At 33.4% G+C, this 20,132-nt stretch overlaps 1 protein-coding gene across 1 annotated transcript in view; it reads right to left on the bottom strand.

Moving 5' to 3' along the window:
* Window positions 1-20,132, bottom strand: part of GPC6 (glypican 6) — a 984,775-nt gene that overhangs the window by 506,399 nt on the left and 458,244 nt on the right. The window contains exon 3 of the mRNA XM_039837677.1: window positions 1,552-1,943. Coding sequence (XP_039693611.1) covers window positions 1,552-1,943 — 392 coding nt within the window. The remainder of the gene's footprint in view (window positions 1-1,551; window positions 1,944-20,132) is intronic.

Genomic DNA, 20,132 nt, shown 5'->3' with positions numbered 1-20,132 from the left:
GGATGTTTTTGCATAGACGGATCCATGCTTTGAATTTCTTACCTCATGTTTCTCAAAGCTGGCTGTATATTTCATTCTTCAACAAAAACAAAGGCTCTGTGACTAAACTTTTTTTAAAAACAAAATCTACTGCTCAAGAATACATGGACTATATATTTATTTTGTATATTTATGTATATTTTACAGACTTTTGCAGATAATCGTATTTCTTCTTCTATTCCACCTGCCAATTCCTTATCAATCCACTTTTAGGGCTCTATTATTTAGTCTAGAACATTGCTGATTTTTGATTTAAAAAAAAATGACAGTTTCTGTAATCAGAGACTTATGCCCTTTATATTATTAATTCCTTGTGATTATCCCCTTTAGAGCCTCCTTGCAAATAATCTTTCCATGTGCTCAAAAAATGTTTTAAAAACATAATTTTAAAATGGATTGCTATGGATTTTACAAATAGCGCCATAGAGAAACATTTTTAAAAGTATACATGAACTTTATGCTAAGATATACATATTGAGGAGCTTAATGTGAAAAAAAAAACATAGCAGGACAGTACCGATAGTTATGAAAAATGTGTGGCTCTTTAGCACAGTCCTGCAATAAGAAAGTTGTGTTTGGCAATAATCTTTGTACAAATATGACCTTCTTTGGGTGACATAATATTAGATTCCTGTTATGTATTGTTTTTACTTTACCCCTTAATCATGTTTCAGTTTATTTGTTGGACTGACCTCATAAGTGGTCAAGCCCTTTTAGTAAGAACAGTTGAATATTGAGTAAGAATTTTTAAAAGGGCAGATATATTCTACACAGGAAATAGTCTATGTTTAAAGACAGCGGTGGAGAAATACCCCTTGCATTAAAGGTTTAGAGACAGCTTGAAAAAAAGGCATAAATGTGTACTAGTTTATCTTTCTCATAAATCCAATGCAATATGTGGCATTGAATTACAAAGCTAATCGATAACAAAATAAATTATTCGTCAGAATTTATACTTTGCATTCATTAGTCCTGCCTAATCCAGTTCTACAACTGTCATCAGAAAGTTCTTCCTTCATGATTAAGGAATCCGGCCACTTTGACAGGGATGGGAAAGTAAAAGAAATGGTAGGTGCTGGTGTTCTGAAAAACAACTTGTCTCCACTCGCAGGCCTCATGAAAACTGTCTCCTTGTGCACTACTAGAGGCTTATAAGCTCTGGATAGACTGTTTCATGAGTATTTATCCTCCTTAAAACTCTGATCAGAAATGCCAAGTGGCCATGGTTACAAGACACCTGTTTTCACACCATTCCTGATAAAAGCTTCTCTGCAGTACTGCTGATAAATATTGACATTATGTTCTAAACCACATGGAACAACTTGAAATCCTGTCTTCTCTCACACAAAGCAAGAAAAAAAAATCAGAATTAAGCTTTGACATTTAGCTTATTTCTCTAAAAGCAAGGACCATGGTAACTGAGAATTTTTACCTTAAATTTTTTTAAGCATTTGTTTTAACAATAGAGTAAAAGTGAAAGACCAATTAGAAAGATAGCAGATTTTCAATTACCTTGGAAACTCGGTTTGCAACTTCTCTGCCCACGGTCAGCCCCTGAACAAATGTCCGGGCAGCAATGAAGGCGCGGGTGACCTGAATTTTCAATTTCCGGGGTACATCTCCAAATGGCTTCAGCTGGTCTGTGTATTTGCTCACGCATTCCAGGTAGTCCTCGCTAAAGTGATATTGTGGGTTGATCAGCTGAAACATCCGTTCCAGGAGCCGAGCCCAGAAGTCATTGAGCATCTCCTCCAGATTTACATTGCCCCCTGTGTAGTATCTTTTCAGCTCTGTGAAGAGGTCCTGGAACACTTCTGAATTCTGCATATACAGCATTCCATAGGTCCGTACAAACATATCATTTAGTGACTTTTCTGCATTCTCCAGGAGCTCTCGGAAAAATTCTGCAAATAAAACAAGAAAGCTGTCATAATTTAATAAGATCTAGAAAGCCCAGAACATCTACTTACCTTAAAAATAACTGCTTTTAATGGCCATTTTCGTAGAAAAGTGTATCATGTATCAATAATAAACTAATGGTAACAATATTTAAATGAGATTTGCCCTACATCTATAATCTCTGAGTTAAAGAAAACAAGAGAACACATGATTTCTATATGAAAAAACGTCCATTATTATTAGGAGTTTACAATTTACTATTCCTCCAAAGTTGCTTAATCCTCTTCTCATTCATTGTTAAATTTTAGCAAATCCTACAGTTTGATATGATGTCAAAACAAAATATTTTGCAAAGTATTTTCATTAACATAATAGCAAATACATACTAATAAAAACATTTATTCTATCCTATTTACAAATCCGTTCTAACACTAAATTCAATTAAATTATTTGGAATAGTTCATAAATAGGATATTCAAATTACTCTAATAGTATGGACTCTTTGTAGTTGCTATATAGCAATCACTTATCAGTGTTTAGATTCATATGCATTAAATTCACTTAATATCAAAGGTATAGAACATAATTTATTTTGCCATAATAATCAGAAAGTTACAAAGTACTTTGAATTATTATTATAAATAAAACTATCATTTTGAAGAACTTGAATAAAATATAGGCAATCGAGCTTTCTAGTTAAGTGGTTCTAAATGAGAAAGAGTATACCAAGAATTGAACTCTTCTATTCTGCAACAGCACTTGAGTGTTACTGGGATCACTTATTCAGTGGTCCCCAACATTTTCCGCACTAGGGACCACTGCTCTTGTGAGAATCTGATATCTGATGATCTGAGACAGTGATGCTTGTGCTAGGGAGTGGCTGCAAATACAGATGAAGCTTTGCCCGCTAGCCCATGGCTCAACTCCTACTGTGTGGCCCAGTTCCTAACAGGGCACAGATGGGTACCAGTCCGCAGCCAAGGGGTTGGGGACACTTGACTTATAGGAAGCAAAAAAAAGGAAATTAATATATGTTAGCCTCATTGGCCTTCATGTTAGGCTCCTTCGAGAAATAGTTTATGTGCAAGTAATAACAAACGTTGGAGAGGATGAGGAGAAAAAGGAACCCTCATACACTGCTGGTGGGACTGCAAATTGGTACAGCCACTAAAGAAAACAGTATGGAGGTTCCTCAAAAAAAAAAAAAAGAAACCTAAGAATTGATCTACCGTATGATCCAGCAATCCCTCTACTGGGTATTTACCCCAAAGACTTGAAAACCCATATCTGAAAAGATATTTGCACACTGATGCTCATAGCAGCATTATTCACGGTGGCCGGGACTGGAAGCAACTGAAGTAATCCTATGATAAATAATTGGATAAAGAAGCTGTGGCACATATATACAATGGAATATTACTTAGCCATAAGAAGAGATGAAATACTGCCATTTGTGACAACATGGATGGACCTCAAGGTAATCATGCTAAGCGAAACAAACCAGACAGAAAAAGTTGAAAATCACATGATATCACTTATATGTGGGATATAAACCTAAATGCAACAAATGAACAGGACAAACAAACAGAAACTCATGGACATGGACTATAGACTAGTGGTTACCAGAGGATATGGAATGGGGGAGGAGGAGGTAGTAGATGAGGTCAAGGGGGTCAAATATGTGATGACAGAAAGAAATCTAACTATGGAAGGTGAACACACAGTGTAAACATATATATGCCTTACTGTTAAAGTGTACCACTGAAAGTTATTGGGCTTCGTTAACCAATGTCACCATAAAAAATAAATCAATTAATTAAAAAAAGAAAAGAAAAGAAAGAAGACACCTACCCATGTGCACAAATGAACCTGGGTAGAGTAAGTTCAAGCTTTATCCCACACGGAGAATGTGATTTGGGGTGGAGAAAAGGCTAAGACAAGATAATGCTTCTGAAATTATAAATCCAAGTTCCCATCAAGAGTGGGAACTGCTTTAGCTCTCATAGTTCTCTTTTATTCTCTGAAGCTAAGTCCTCTCTCAGCTAATGAAGGGGTGAATCAAGTCCTGGACACCTCAAGTAAAAAATAAAAAATAAATAAAAAAATAACCCTCTTCTTTTTGTTGCCTTGGACACGGAGGGTGGGGAGTGGAGGGTCGGGTGAGGGTAGGCTCCTGAGACACAAAAGGGAAAAAGCTATTACCTCTTCACGGATTCCACTGAAGCTACACATCATTTCTGCTTTATCAGAAGTTGCCTGAAGAAGAACTTGATTTAGTTACTTCAATTCTAAATAATATAGTATTGAACCATGTGGTGTCTATAACAATGTGATTATTTTGTATTTGTTATCAAATAAAACCAAAGCAGCAAAGCTTAAAAAAGGATTCTGTTCACATGTTTACCCTCTTACCATGAAAGAAATTCTGCTGGTGGCAGCAGAGATTATCTAAAAATCTTGCCTTATAAACCTTGTGTGACATTGTTGAAGGCACCAAATATTTATTTTAATTTTTCCTAAATGTAAAATCAGGCTAAATATTATTAAACCTCACTAATATTCAAGGATTCAGAAAGAAAAGCAGTGTTGAACAGGGCAAATTTTTCAAAATTGTCAAGGGGTCAATTAATCAGAACATTTAAATATGTTATATGTTCATGTTATTTATGATTTTATGATATCAGGAACATTTCAGAATTTTTTTCAGAACTACTAGTCGTCTAGTTTGTTCTAAAATAGAAACTATGTCAAATTATTAATATTAATACCGAAGTATAAAATTATATTAAAACATTTTAATCTTGCAACCAAGAATAAAAATAGCTTGACCTTGTTGTTATAGAAGCAGGTGAAATGTGTTATAGGTTGTAAATAGAAAGTAGAAAAGAATGAGGAAAAATCACTGAATTGAAAAATACTAATATAACGAGACTAGAAAGTGGATTCTCATCGTGAGCTCAGGACAGCATATTCATTTATCTTCTTTTTAAGGTCAATTATTTTGTTAGTCTCAAGAATTAAAGCTTAATTTATTGAATACAGAGTACTGCCTTCAGCAATGAATAGTTAGTAATCAATAGTGTGGTCTGGATTTGCAAAGAGCTAAAAAAAAAAAAGAGTAGAAAAGAAAAGAAAAATCTTCTGGTTCTTGTTGCTCTACAAAGACTTAAAGTATAAATGCTTCTCTGTAGGAATAAAAATTTTATTTTATTTTTCCTTTTACTGAGGGTAACATTCCTTAGGTTTTTCCTCTCCCGACATGGGAAATATGAAATATTGGTCTTATGCCCACTTTGAAGCTGAATGGTTAAAACCAGACTGTTCGTGTGTCTTGTGGTTTGTTTCCTTATGCCTAAATCAGTATTCATCATTAATTATAGAAACTAATTATCATATTTCAATAAATATGGCTCAAGAAACATTTTATTAGATTCCAAACTTAAATTTGTGTCTAAGGGTTTGTCATCTCAAGAGTTTTCTATCAGCTTCACTGGTCCACAAAAGTCAAGTTATTACTCCTTGTTCAACATTATTATATGGTTTTGTGATCTCAGAGTCAACGTTAATATTTGTTATTGAAAGACACTAATGTATTAGGCAATTACGACAAATGTTGCTACCTTAAGGTACATTGATCTTAGATCTTATGAAAGATGCGGCTCCAAGGCACTGAGGAAAAACTAATGTCCTCCAAAGATAAGTATACTCATTTCAGTTTTAGCAGGCCCCAAAGAGTCTGACTTTCACCTCTGGAAGGCTGACTCTTTGAACAAAGTATTTTATGCTTGGGTGAAAATTGTTTCCCAGCAAACCAACCAAGATGGATGTTTGGAAAACAGTTATCAGACCCATTTTGTTGATGAAATATTATGCCCAAACAGCGCAGAGAAAATTGAAGAAAAATTATTTCAGCCTAACCCTTTGTTTAATCAGAAAGGGCAAAGCTCACATAAGATAAAGCGTTTGGTCAATAAAAATTTTCATCTGCAAGAAACTGTTTGCAGAAAAAAAAAGGATTTCCTTTTTTTTCTCTTCCTTGGTCACAAAATATACATCAAAGCTGATGGCTTAGGGCTCAGTTATGTTTCATAGATGCACAAAAGAACTTTTTTCCAGCCAATATTATTAGCCTCTGGGAGGATTTTATTCATCCAGAGGGGAGATCTGGATGCAAACATCTGTTGGCTGCAGGGCAGACTGCTTCAAGTGGGAGAACAATCTTGTAGATAAAAACCACCACTGTTCCAAAAGCAAAAAGGAAGTCTGTGAATGCTGCCTGATCACTGGGAGAAGGCTCTTATGGGACAAAATTGAACTCCAAGGAGTCAACAAGTGTCTAGGATATTGGAGAAAGGCTTCAGATGCAGCCTCCAAATGAATGGATCCAATTATAACTAAGGTGCACGCAGGATCATAGGGAGGTGAGAGCAAGAGGGGAAGGGCAGATTAGAGTATCTCTAGGAATCTGCAGTCAATCGGAAACAGTAAAAACTTTGACCAATCGAGCTGGAAAAGTCTCATTAATACTACTATAGATAAATACATTCTGTGGTAGATTGGGTATGAAGACTGAATTAAACACTGCATAGCATTTATCTAGAAATTATAGTGGTTTCCTATTTTGTTCTCACACTCTCCAAAATACTTCTTGCTGAAATCTTGTTTAAAACTAATGTTTCAGGATGATAGTGTGAATCCATGTAATCACAGAACCCAAAGAGTTAAAAAGCTCTAGTCACTGGCCAGTAGAGATTATATCTATACTTGATTACAGATAGCACTTGCCTGACCAGGAGGAAGCAGGAGTACTAAATTTGCTTCCCTAAACCCATGTATCTGTGCTGAACATATTTTTCTCTTAATCTCTCTCATTCTACCCTTCCCCTGAAAAGGTTTGCTGAACCAGTTCAGTCTACTCAGAATCCAAGCTTTGGCTAAGGAAAGACCTGGATGAGCTGGCATGGAGGGTAGAATGGTTAAGAAAGCCAACATCCCATAAGGGATATGATGTATAGACACAATAAAGCTACCATCCTGCTTCCTCCACTATGTCTTTCTCAAAGTTAAGTGAGTAGGAGCATCCTCTCTCATTCTGCACACATCTGCCAACTTTTAGGTACACCTTTTGAGATGATTTCTCCTTCAAAAGTCTCCTTGCTTACATTATAACCTGATATGACTACAGGAATATACTGAGTTAATGAGGACCATTAGTGGAGGAAGAACCACAATGTCATTTGCTTTCTTCTATGTTAGACTTTGGGAGTGAGAAAACAAGCCCCTAAATGGCCCATCTCTTCCTACTCCCAGAGGGTGAGACCTTGTGAGAAGTGAAGATTGGTGTTGTTACACAAACTGTTACCCTTGGCGAGTCATAGCTTGTGGTATTTTACAGTTGAATGCCAATCCTCTAATCAGGGTCTCAGCCTCAGTATTGCCGACATTTTGATATGAAAAATATCCATTGTGAGGGGCTATCCTTAATATTGTAAAATATCCTGTGCATTTTACAATATTAAGTAGCATCCCAGCCCTCTACTTACTAGACGCCAATAACACATCCTTCCCCCAGCAGTCATAACTGAAAGTGTCTCTAGAGATTATCAAATGTTCTGTGGGGGACAAAATCAACTCTTATTCTACTCACTTCCAGAAGCCTACAATATGACCTCAAAACTCTGAGAAGAAGGCCAGCACATTTCTAGACCCAATAAAACTTATTTAAGAGATATATTTGTGGAGCCATATTTTATCTTTCTTTTTTCTTTTTCTTTTTTTTTGTTTTCTTTTTTTGTTACATCTTCTTTTCGGTCTCATTTTTTTCTTTCTTTTTTTCTTTAGGAGGAGCTATATTTTATATGAAAAGAATAGAGTTACAGGTTATATTCATGGGTAAGATTCTTGGTGGCCAATATCACTATTTACATGTATGGAATCCGTAACACGGTAGGATTTTAAAAGGGGTATATAGTGTATGCACAGATCAATGGATGAACACGAACATCCCATGAAGTACATCCACTTGGTCTGGGTTCCTCTTTGATAGTGATAATTTTGTAGGCCCACCTCAGAGGGAGTGATGCCACAAATCACATCCTAGAAAAGAAGATAACTGATCTGCCCTCCTGTCACCCTCCAAATTCCTCTACATTTATACATATATAAGTATTCATATCCTCCCATGTTCCAAGTTCATGTGCATCTGCACATAAAATTCCCTGTGGCCTCTATTCAAAAACATGGTGGCTATCAAGACTGCTCTACCAGACCCTCACTTCCTCTCTAAAAAGTTCTACCTCTCCTGAGCCATGCTATCCCTGGCTTAATTACTACCTGTCTGCTGTTGTCCCTGCTGGGCCTTGACCTCATAGCCCATGATCTCATCAAGCTGACTGTATTCACGTCCATACTTCATTTAAGCAAGATCCAGCATACTACATTCTCTTAAATTAATTAATTTTTTATGGTGACGTTGTTTAACGAAATCCAGTAAGTTTTAGCTGTACATTTTAACAGTAAGGCATATATATGTTTACACTGTGTATTCACCTCCCATGGTTAAATTTCTTTCTGTCACCACATATTTGACCTCTTTTAGCCCATCTACCTCTCCGCTCCCCTCACTCCCTACCCTCTGGTAACCACCAGTCTATAGTTCATGTCTACGAGTCTCTGTTATTTTGTTCTGTTCATTTGTCAGCATGTTACATTTGAGCTAACTGCTAAACCACTTTTGAATCTTACACATTGCAGTAAAGTCTTCTTCTAATTAACAGTTAATCTGCTGAACTGAATAAACTCAGTTTAGAACTTTGTTTTGCTGTTGTTCTTTTTAATAAACAAAAGTATGTCATCTTTTATTTCTTCATAATACAGGCTAAAAGTGACATAAGAGAAAGAGGGAAGAGCTACTATGAAAAGATATCCTAATCCTACTATATTGTTTTAGTAGTTTTTCTTAAATATCAGTTGCATTTTAGTTTAAGAACCAGAACCACAATATGCATTTTAAAAAAATTATGCAGATGAAATTATATGAAATTATTTTCAAAGTAACGATTTATTCAAAAAGAGAAAAATAAGAATCTATAATTATTCTGAGACAATGTTGCGATAAGCAAAACTTCATTTGTGATCTTTATCTCTTAATTTATACTTTTTCTTGTTCTATATGTATATGTGTATGTTTTCATAAAGTTTATTACATGATGATAAGCATAATAGTTTACTCAGTCAATTCATCCCAGGAGTTAATAGAAATCTATATAATTCAAAGTAGTCTAATAGTAGTAGTATACATCTTCCCTGTTTGATGGATTATCATAATCAAATTTCAATCCCTTAAGTAAGTGCCCCAACCCCAACACAAACTGGTTTAAAATGTAGTCAATATGACAACAGAATTATCTTCAGTATTTTCATTTGCCTTTGTTACATTTTAGGAGGACAGTAAAGATACTAGACCTTAAATGAAGATGACAAATGGATTTGATACAATGAACGATGGTAATTTCAACCATAACTAGAGATAATGCCTAAGACATTACCTGATGTTTATGGGTGGCATACACAGTGACAGATACTGAATTATAAGATTTACATGCATTTCAAGTTAATTGGATACTAGCATAGTTTTCAAATGAGCAAACAGAGGCTCAAAAATGTTAAGCGAGTTGCCCTAGACCACTGAACCAGTACATAATCCAGAGCTCCAAACCATTACAGACAAGGATGGGTTCCAAGAAAGAACAGGAGAATGGGGTGGCTTTGTGGTTTATCCTAAGTCAAATTTCCACACTGTGATTTGAATAATTAATGGGAAATATAATAAATTCCTAAACACTAGGTAAAATAACACTTAAATATACAAAATGCATTATAAAATTAAATATAAATTATTTCCAAAATAATATTCACGTATGATTATTTTTTCCACTAATACTAATTAGTTGATATAACTGAGACTGGGGAGCATAGTCAAATCCTATGGCTGGTATATCCTTCTCCAAGGGGTGGATTCCACTAGAAGAAAATCAGTCACAGAGTATGGTATTATAGTTACAGTATATAGAATAGTGACTGGCACACTAAAGGATGCTAAAAATATATGGCTAATAAGTGTGCCTCATTTTGTGATATATGTACATATATATCATATTGTATATATCATTTTACAATATGTTTATTATCTACCTATCTATCTATCTATCTATCTATCTATCTATCTATCTATCTAGATGAATATATTCACCTACACATTTAAATGTTAGAACAAAATCAAAGAAACAAAAAGCTAACAATGACAAAGAAGACTATGCTACAGAGACCTTATGTGGTACAAAATGCCCAAACTATTTAATATACCGACCTTTACAGAAAAACTTTCCAATCACTGGCATAAAAAGTCAAAATCTTAAATGAAATGTCTGAAGATAAATTAATTTAACAAAATGTATTACACCTTTAAATTTTTGTAGGCAGGAAGACATTTAATTATTACTCTATCTCTAAGTAATAGAACAAAAGTTCCTTTCCTCCATTATTTTTATCTTATATATAAAAATTCACTCTGACAGCTCTGCAGCCCATTCATCTCTTTATATTCCCCTGAGAGGTAACTAAAATCCAAGAGTAAATTTTTAAATCACTTACATGATTTAGTAAATTTGGTGACTTTAGTGATTTTTAAAGTAGACACCCCTAAATTTTTCTAAGGTTGTGGTTTAATTAGTCTCTGGAGAATTTCACAAGGAGAAAATTCCACAGTAATCTGGCATATAAAATAGACAATATAGGTATGGGAAAAAAATAACACATTACTTTTATACCGAGTTAGGTAAAAGAAGACATTTTTATTATAATTTCCTTTGTAAAATTTCTCTTTATAATAATTAATGAAAATAAGAACTTAAAGTAGCTTTTAACATCTTACAAGGCTCTATAACAAAATACAATGTTCACCATAAATCTAGGACAATTATTTTCAGAAAGTAATAAATACATTAGCTGTTAAAAATACTACAGTACTATAATACACGGTTCTAAATTGCTCACTATATTAATCCAAAAGATATTTTTATTATGTTATTCTCATTGTGTGTTGGAAACTCTTATAAATTACATCTAAATAAGTGGAAACATAAGAGTTCTGGGAAACACTTTTAACCAATAAATGAGAAAACCAAAGATAATAATGCATTTTAAAATGCATTATTCAGCCCATTTGGACACCACCATTTTATATTTTTCCCAAGATATTTAAACTAATTGACTAGCCTTTTCTAATACTATTAAAGTCAAGTCAGCTGAAGAGACTAAATGCTATAAGATTTTCCAGAATCAGGTGTGCAATTTAGCCATGAAAAGGAAAGTGATCTGGAAAGCAGCACTAGGTAATTGGTTGATATAGGGAGATGTGAAGCAATAAAGTAGTTTATAGAAATTGTTGATTTGAATTCACGTTTCTCGAGGTTAAACTTTTTCTATGCTTAGTGATCTTTTACACATTAAATTGATAAATGTTTTATTCCTTGGTAGGTTATTTCTCCCGAAGATATCTTTTAAAGTAAGAAAGACTGATTAGGCCATTTATGTTCACAAGGTGTTATAAACTATTAATTCTAGGAATCATAAATTAAGTTTGAAACTTGTTCATGGTTGCTGCCCCAAACAAACAACTGTTTTGAGCCTGCAGATTGTATTTCTACCTCAACATAAGCAATGCATGTGAAATTAAAAGCTGAGATATTTCAGAGTTCACTTTCATCATTGCACAGCTTCTTAACTTTGGTCTACTGACAACGTCCTTTGGGCCTCGCCCAGGACCCTGCTTTCACTTTTCTTTCAGGGATGACATTACCCAAAACACAGGTTGCCTATTTAACTCATTAAGCATCTAAAGTATAGATCTTCAAATCACTTCTAACTTTTTATTTTCCTCAACTGAAAAAAGCAATTAGGTTTCCAACCAGGGATAGTGTATTACTGTTTACAAAGCCATTTCTTTGTCCAGCTCCCTTTCCTTCTTAACCCAACGAATTGTTGGGCCAAGGGGGTGGAAAAAGCCTCCCAGCACCAAAGCACCAAGGAGAACTCTGGGACTTGAGTCCAGAGGTAGTTTATAGGCAAAAAGTCAGTGACAAGGACCTGGGGCTACTGGACCAAGAGATTGTGTAGGCTCTTGAGGAGAGGGAGGAGGAGCAACCAAATCAGATTTCCTCCTCTTGCCTCCTTCATAGAATTCACTGGCTCTCATCCTTGGCTTCCCATTAAAATGGCTTAAAACAAATCTTGATACCTAGGCTGCATACCGGAATAATTAAATCATAATCTCTGAGAATGGGATTCAGGCATCTGTACAGCCTGAATCACTATATCTCTTCACAGTTCTCCAACAGTTTCATTTTGCCAGTGCATGATGGTGGTCATTTGGGCAGGGGAAGGAGAAATGATGATGGAGGGAGGAGCCAAAATATACATCATGAAAGCTCTGATTCTCTTCTTCCTTTACTTTCTTTTCTTATTTATTTATTTTTTTCTCTATGTATACGACTATTGTTCTGGTCTTGGGAACAAAACATTGCATTGATTAAAGAGGTGTTGAGAGTATATAAAGAGCACTAGCAGTGTTCCAGGTGATATGTGTGTGCTATCTCTTTTCCTTTCTTCTATATCTCTTATTCCTTTGCCATCACCTAAGTCACTCTCTGCCTTCATTAATTACAAGGAAGTGAGCTTGTCCCATGGTGAGGGAAGAAAGGATGAAGCATGGGAAGAAGGAGTAACAGACTTTGATAATGCCAAGCTAACTTAATGCCTAAGGAAAAGGGGATGCCTACCCTAGTCTAAGGTGTCATTTAAGGAAGGAAGGAAGAATTTAAATGTATTGGTAAATGCTGAGTTGTAAAAGCATAGTTAAACATAAAAGTTTTAATGACAGTATTATATCTTAACATTCAATTGTTAAGTTATATCCTTTCTAGTCCATCAAAAAATTGCAATACCGAAACCATGTTTAAAGTTCTGGTTAAGTCTATGGCTATGCCACTCTGAACAAGCCCGATCCTGTCTGATCTTTGAAGCTAAGCAGGGTTGGGCCTGGTCAGTATTTGGATGGGAGATTACCCAGAAAGACCAGATGCTGTAGGTGTAAAAAAAAATAAATAAAAAGAAATAAGGGATTGTAAACTGACAAGGTCCTTGCAATCTGTGAGGTCAACCAAGTGTTGCCGCACCTAAAAAATAAGAAAAGAAAGAAAGAAAGGAAGGAAGGAAGGAAGGAAGGAAGGAAGGAAGGAAGGAAGTAAGTCCTGGTTAAGTTTTCTTTGCTCAACAGATGTCTAAATGAAAGCAGAAGTCTATATAAGCATGAGTTTTAAATAATAATGTATTCACACATTTGTCTATATCTCACATTTTATTTTTGAATTGTTTTTAACTACATACATTTTATAAAAATTAATTTTGATTTCTTTGATATTTATTATTGAAGTCATTTTTTAAAAAAATGAAACACGAAATAGAAAAGAACACTAATAAACAAAATAGTTCAATTGCAATGATAAGGTAAAAACCTTGTGTAAATGATAGTCCACTATTTCTAGTAGAAAAACAGAGGCACAATTAAAAAAAAAATAAAAAAGGGAATATCCACATTATAAAATATTGTTGTATTTGCGACTGTTTTTAAAGAATATTTAAAAGCTAATAATACTCAGTAAGCTCTAATTATGTGTTAGCTATCGTTTCAAGGGCTTCTCACATGTTAAGTAATTTAATCTGTCAACAACCCTATGAGGTAGTTATCATTATCATCTGAATTTTACATTTGGGGAAATAGGAACATAAAAGCCAAATAATTTCCAAGATACATAGCTAAGAGATGATGGTGCTGGCATTACGAATCCAGGCAGCAGGCCTTCAGGTATAGAACCCACAGATGCAAAACCAGATTCTATGAGGATTGAACCCTATACAATTTCAAGGACGCTCTTTAACAAATATAATAAAAAATTTTAAGTACAAAATTAGGTATAGAGGCTGAGGAAAAGGTCTATTCAAGAGGTAGATCTTGAAACACAAACATCATTAGATTCACAGGCAGTCTACCCTAATGTAAGACTTGATAAAAAACATAGAAAACAGATACAAAAGTATATATCCAAGACAACTCTCCCCCCCCCAAAAAAAGTATAAATATACACACTGAGAAATATAAAATCTATATATACAAAAGTGGTTTGAAATGAGCAGAAGATAATAGTCTATTTATATTTTCTTCTCTGTATATTGTTTAATTTTTCAAAGGTTTTACAATGACCATAAATTATTTTCATAGCTGGAAAACATAACTATTTTAACATGTAAAAGACCTTTTAAACACAAAAATGCTGCTTGATGATAGAGAGAAATACTTATTTTAAAATGTAGAATAAAACCACTTTGTCTAATAAACCTACAAAGGGAGATCCAAGAACTAAGACCAAAAGAATGCATTCGAGAGAGCAGAAAATTCACAAGAAATTTTTCAAAATCATGGAATATATACACAAAGTAGCAGGGATAAAATGTGAGTCTCTCAATTCTAAATCTAGTGGATTCATGCTGGTAAGTAAAAAAAGACTTAATAAAAAATAAATAAGTAGTAATCTCTAAGGCACAGTATGCTGACTGCAAAATAATGGTGCCAGTAAGGTTAGGTAATTATTCATTGATAATAACATCTACACTTTGGTATTCAATTGACTGCTTTTTAAAATAGATAATTTCCATTTATTTCTAGGCAGAGAAAGGATAAATCGATGTAATCAGTATTCAATAAAATTCCATGGTTCCTTATTATAGATGTCAATTCAAACGAAACAAAAAAAGAACATCAACTTTAGAAATCAAGAATTCTATAAACTTAAAGTCATTTACTCTACAGACCTTTTGGTGGAGATTTGATGAACATTAGCACAAGATAATAAACTGTGTAATTATAAGAATGTTTGTACAAACATTTTACAACAACAAAAAAAGCAAAGACAGTTAAGGCACCTTTCAATCACCTGTCACCATATGTACCAATTTAATGGACAGGACTTAGAGATGGCACAGTCTCACCCCATCATTTCTTAAGAATCATTTTATTCCTTAAATCTATCAAAGTGAAATGAACGTCAGCCCCACTTGGCATCATAAATGTCTTAGTTCAAGGGTAATTATATACTTTTGATGAATAAACAATAGATATCCTTGTATGAGTACATGATGAGTCTTATAGTATTATTGTGTAAGATATAAATGCAAATGAATTAATTAAACATTGATCTAATTTGCTTAACACTGATTAAATTTACCTTGTCAGTCAGTTATGAGATTATTATTAAAGAAAAAAATATTCACTTCATTAATCTTATGTAATATGATAACTATTATACTTTTATAACATCAATCATTGGGAGTGCAATAAACAAAAACAATCATTTTTAATTATTTTGTAAAGTGTCAGTTATTGAGTGCTGACATCTTTTATGAAATTCTGTAGTGCTGAATGCACGCATCTTATTTTTCATAATTTTAAAATCAAATTAAATCATTTATAAGAAACGTGCTTATTTTGATTCATGGGTATAAGTTTACAAATAACTTTTAAATTATTTATATTTCATCTTCTGAACTATATGGATCATATGTAAAAGTCTCCAAAAGAAGACATTCAGTTGAGTATTTTTAAAAATTTTTCATTTATACCACAGGTTTTATTATTTTATACTTTATTAGAGCTTTTATATTTGTTTATTCTTATTAGCAGTATGTTATATAGTGATATCATTTTTATTTTATTCGGATATGTGTCGTAAAAACTTCCCCAAAACAATCAGCAACGGTTTTCAAGAAGGTATCTATCTACATATTAAAAATTGGTAATCTCTACCAAAGGTAATCTTAAAACAACTCTGCTTTTGGGGGACATATTTAAAGGGCTCTGCACAGCTTCCCCCAAAGAGCTGTCCTTTGTTTTGGTTTTATTTTGTTTTAAATACCCTGACCTAGAGGTCTGTGGCTTTTACTGTAAGTATGACTCCCTCCACGCCCATTTCTCCACTCTCATTTAGAACTGCAGATGGTGATACATCTCCTTCCTCCAGCTCCAACTGCTGCATTCAGTTATCATGGAGAGCAGACATCAACTAGCACTCTAATCTTGTTCTGATGGATAGAATGCTAACCTTTCACAAGATTAGAGACACAGGGTGCTCTTGAGATAATAAAATTCAAATAGGTTTATTTCAAAGGGCAACCCAATCTCTCTTTTGTTCATGGGTCACTTGGCAGATCATTTGCAATGTAGCTTTTGTATTTTCCCAAGCCAGGTTTTGGTTCAGTGTGCCAAAGGTGTCAAATTAAGTGGGCCCCAGAAGCCAGTTCCAAAAGAGGAACAGGAAAAGTTGAAAATAACATTAATTCACTACAAGTGACAAAAACTTTATTGGCAAATGGTCAATGATTTTAATTTTGCTTAAATTTTACCTAACGTACTCAAAAGATAAATCAAGGCTGTCCAGATTGACAATACCAATGACAGTATAAATACCTTGTATGGTGATTCTTAAGTGTAAAGTCCAATTACTCAGAGATTTTCATTTTAAATAAATGCTTAATGGCAATCAAAATCAAGAGTTAAAACATATGGAGTTTTTTTTTTTAATATGATATATCTGTTTAACACTTTCCTAGAAATAAAAATCAAAGAATATTAACCAATGAAATAAATCAAGAATAAATACCACATACATACGAAGAAAAAGACCAGGACTAAAATCTATTCCTATAAGAGAAATGTGTAATTCTCACACAAGTCTTCATATATTTATTTCTCCTGTCCACTGTCTTCTCATTATTTAAAATTACCTCTGCCACACAGAAGTCTATAGTTACCTCCTAATAAGAAAATGAGAAAGGAAAACCAAAAGCAGTTTCAGTTAAGAATACTTCTTAACTGTGTTACTGTTGCGATATCATTAGCAAACTACTATGGAAGGTAAAATATTCAAATTTAAAGAATGTTAACAATTGTATACAATTTTACATGCTATTGATGATACAAATGTGTATCACTTTTATAATTATTTTTAATTCTTATAATTACATATTTTGCAATGTAGTATAGAATGTTCATTTTTTAAAAAAGTTTTAAAAATAAACTTATAAAGTGAGGAAGTTAAATTTATATATATATATTCTAATTGTAAAAGTTCTTAATAATCTAAATATTATTTCATTAAAAGAGAATTTCATGGTTACTAATTTTTGTTTATTTTTAATATCATATCAAAACTATTTTTTCTCAAGATATTTATAAAGCAATCATAATTAGTTATTCTTACTGGATTTTACAAATGAAATAAAGCTTTTGAAATGTAACAATTATAATCAATTGAATATTTAAAATAAAATATTTAGCAGGGTTGTTTTGCTCTTTCATTTCAATAATATAGCTGAAAAACATTTCAAACAAATAATATTAAAAATAAATTTGAGACTACATTCTCCACAGACATTATGCAAAATTAGAGAATGCTAATTAGATTATTTTAAAGATGTTTACTTTTTAAAATTCTTGAAACAATCACTATATATTTTTTCATTTATTTGGTAATATTAAATTGATGAGGTTAAAGTTATTTTTTTACTGAGGCACAGAAACTACCAAACTATAGTCTACCTTCTCTGAACAGGGGAAATCTAATCTAACAGTACTGAAGGATATTATCTAAAGCAATCCTATAGAAAAGGGGATATGCATGTCCAAAGAACAGCTTCTGAATCAGATTGGATGTATATCATGACATAATTGGAAAGATCTATCATCGACAATTACTGGCAAACAAAAGTCTCTTTGTATTACCAAAAGTTGAGACGTAAGCCTATGCCAGTTACTCTTAGTGCTCCATCTGTAAAATGGAAATTATAATAGAAACTTTCTCATAGGATGTTGTAAAGATTACATGATATACACAGAGTAATTATGAGTGTCTGGCATACAGGAAACACGATAAAGTTGTCAGCTATTATTAGTTCTTTTTCAAGAATTAAGACGCTTGTTAGTAATAACCATGGTCATTATTACAATTTAAAATCTATAAGAGAGGAACATTATTCTTCTCATCATACTGGCTCAATGAGGTCTTTTGAAGTATTTTTATTGAGAATGACAAAAAAAATATATTTAGTGACAAAAGTAGATTAAATATATTAGTAGCTGTGTTTTATCCCTACTCAAAAAGATAGTTTAATAGAAAATTAAATATAGTCCTGTCAAAATTGTGTATCCTTTATTCTCTCTTGAGTTGACCAACTACCCTTCCTTCATACTTAGGCTTATGCAGAGTTTTACTGTTACGTCTTGTTGTTTATATCTTGTTATATCTTTCAGTGACTGAGTCCTAAAAGTAACAGCCTTTCACTGAATGTGTAAGAAGACTTTACATTCTGAGTAATCAAATGATATTGTGTGATATATGTTGGTGCCAAGTTCAGGTCAGATGTGCATGAAATCTTGCAAAAGGAAGTATGGTTTGGGGCAGAGATGCAGTATAAGAGTCAAGGCAAGTAGTTCATAGTAATATAAATAGAGCAGCCTTATTTTTACATTTTACATCTATGTGACTTGGTGATTTTTTTTCCTTTGATATTTTTTAGCATTAATCACTCTGCAATTCCTTCCTGATTAAGTTTGATCACGCTTCTAATGTGTTAAAACTCACTTTGAGTTCTCAGTCCTCTTCAGACAAAGATGCTCCAACAAAGCTGACTTTGCTTCAGGTTTCTGAACATGTTTTATATTCTCTCATGAATCCATATGTGTGTGTGTATGTGTGTGTGAGAAACTTCTAAATAACCACAAACTTGTCCTTACACTATTTATTGACCAAGCCTAAGAGCATTTTCCCAACCAATTCAATATCTACCTGATTATTCCACCCAAGCCTTTTTTTTTTTTTTGCATATTGTCAATGATCATTCCATGTGAAATAGCATTGATTATTGTGCAAAGGTCAAACTAGGCTACAACCAATGGGCCTTCCAGTCTATAGGATCAGTCACTTTGTCAAAGAGGGCAATTAGTTTTGTTTGGCACGCTTGTTTTTGAGCAGTCCATGTTACCTGCCACTTTGTTACACTCTCGGTGCTTGCAAATTGATTGCAGAATAGATTGCTCCTGACTCTTTTCAAGAATGGACCTTAACCTTACAAGTGATTAATTCCCAGATATTTACTTCGTTTCTTTCTTTACAATCATCTGCTGTCATTGTCCTTTCCCTAGTTTTCTGGATCTGTGCCATCTGCTATAAATCCACAAATTCATTTAAATGAATACAAGGTAATTTGATGTCACATTTGCTTTGGCATTAAATGCTACACAGTGTTGATTTCAAAGTCAATATATAAATCTTCACCAAGAAGAGGCATTTCTTCTGAATTGGTTTGAATATAACTGTGGAATAATTCAGATCTATGAAGACAAATATAAGATTAAACAAATTGGTTATAAATCCTTCTTCTTACCATAAGTTTATAAATAGGAAAAAAATATATATGTATCTAAATAAGATGAATAAAAACTCGAAGCAAATTCTGGCTTTCATTATATATCATGCTGTGGTATTTTTCAGATTCAGGCATAACGTTTTCTCTAAGAGCAAAATACATCCTTGATACTTAATATTACATACTTGACTTTGAACTCTAGGCATTAATTTTTAATTTCTTTGATTTCAAGAGACTGAGTCAGATTCATCATATTTTTTTTAATGTCTTTTTTTGTGGTTTAATTATAGGTCATTCTCTGAAAAGTTTCACAATAACAATTTATCAACTAGATTTAGCTATCCCAGGAGGAAATGTCATCTCTCATTATCTGAATTCCAAAGTCAGCCATGGAACTCCTAAGAAACAAACAATAGTCACATTCGAACAAAAACAATCTTCAAGCCAGAACAGAAACCATTCCAAATCAGTTTCAAGTTATCACAGGCTCAAACTTCTATTACCCCATGTGGATCAGTGTGGAAATCCAGGGCAATCTACAACATAAGGGTGGGGTGCTCCATTTAGAAAAGCGATATATAAGTGAACAGATAAAAATATAGTGAAACTAACTCAATGTAACATTCAGAAGTCTACTCCAAAGTTACTTTTACCAAAAA

This window comes from Pteropus medius, unplaced genomic scaffold (genome assembly GCF_902729225.1).
Source record: "Pteropus medius unplaced genomic scaffold, Ma_sr-lr_union100, whole genome shotgun sequence".
NCBI lineage: Eukaryota > Metazoa > Chordata > Mammalia > Chiroptera > Pteropodidae > Pteropus > Pteropus medius.
This window is presented reverse-complemented; position numbering and strand designations above follow the sequence as displayed.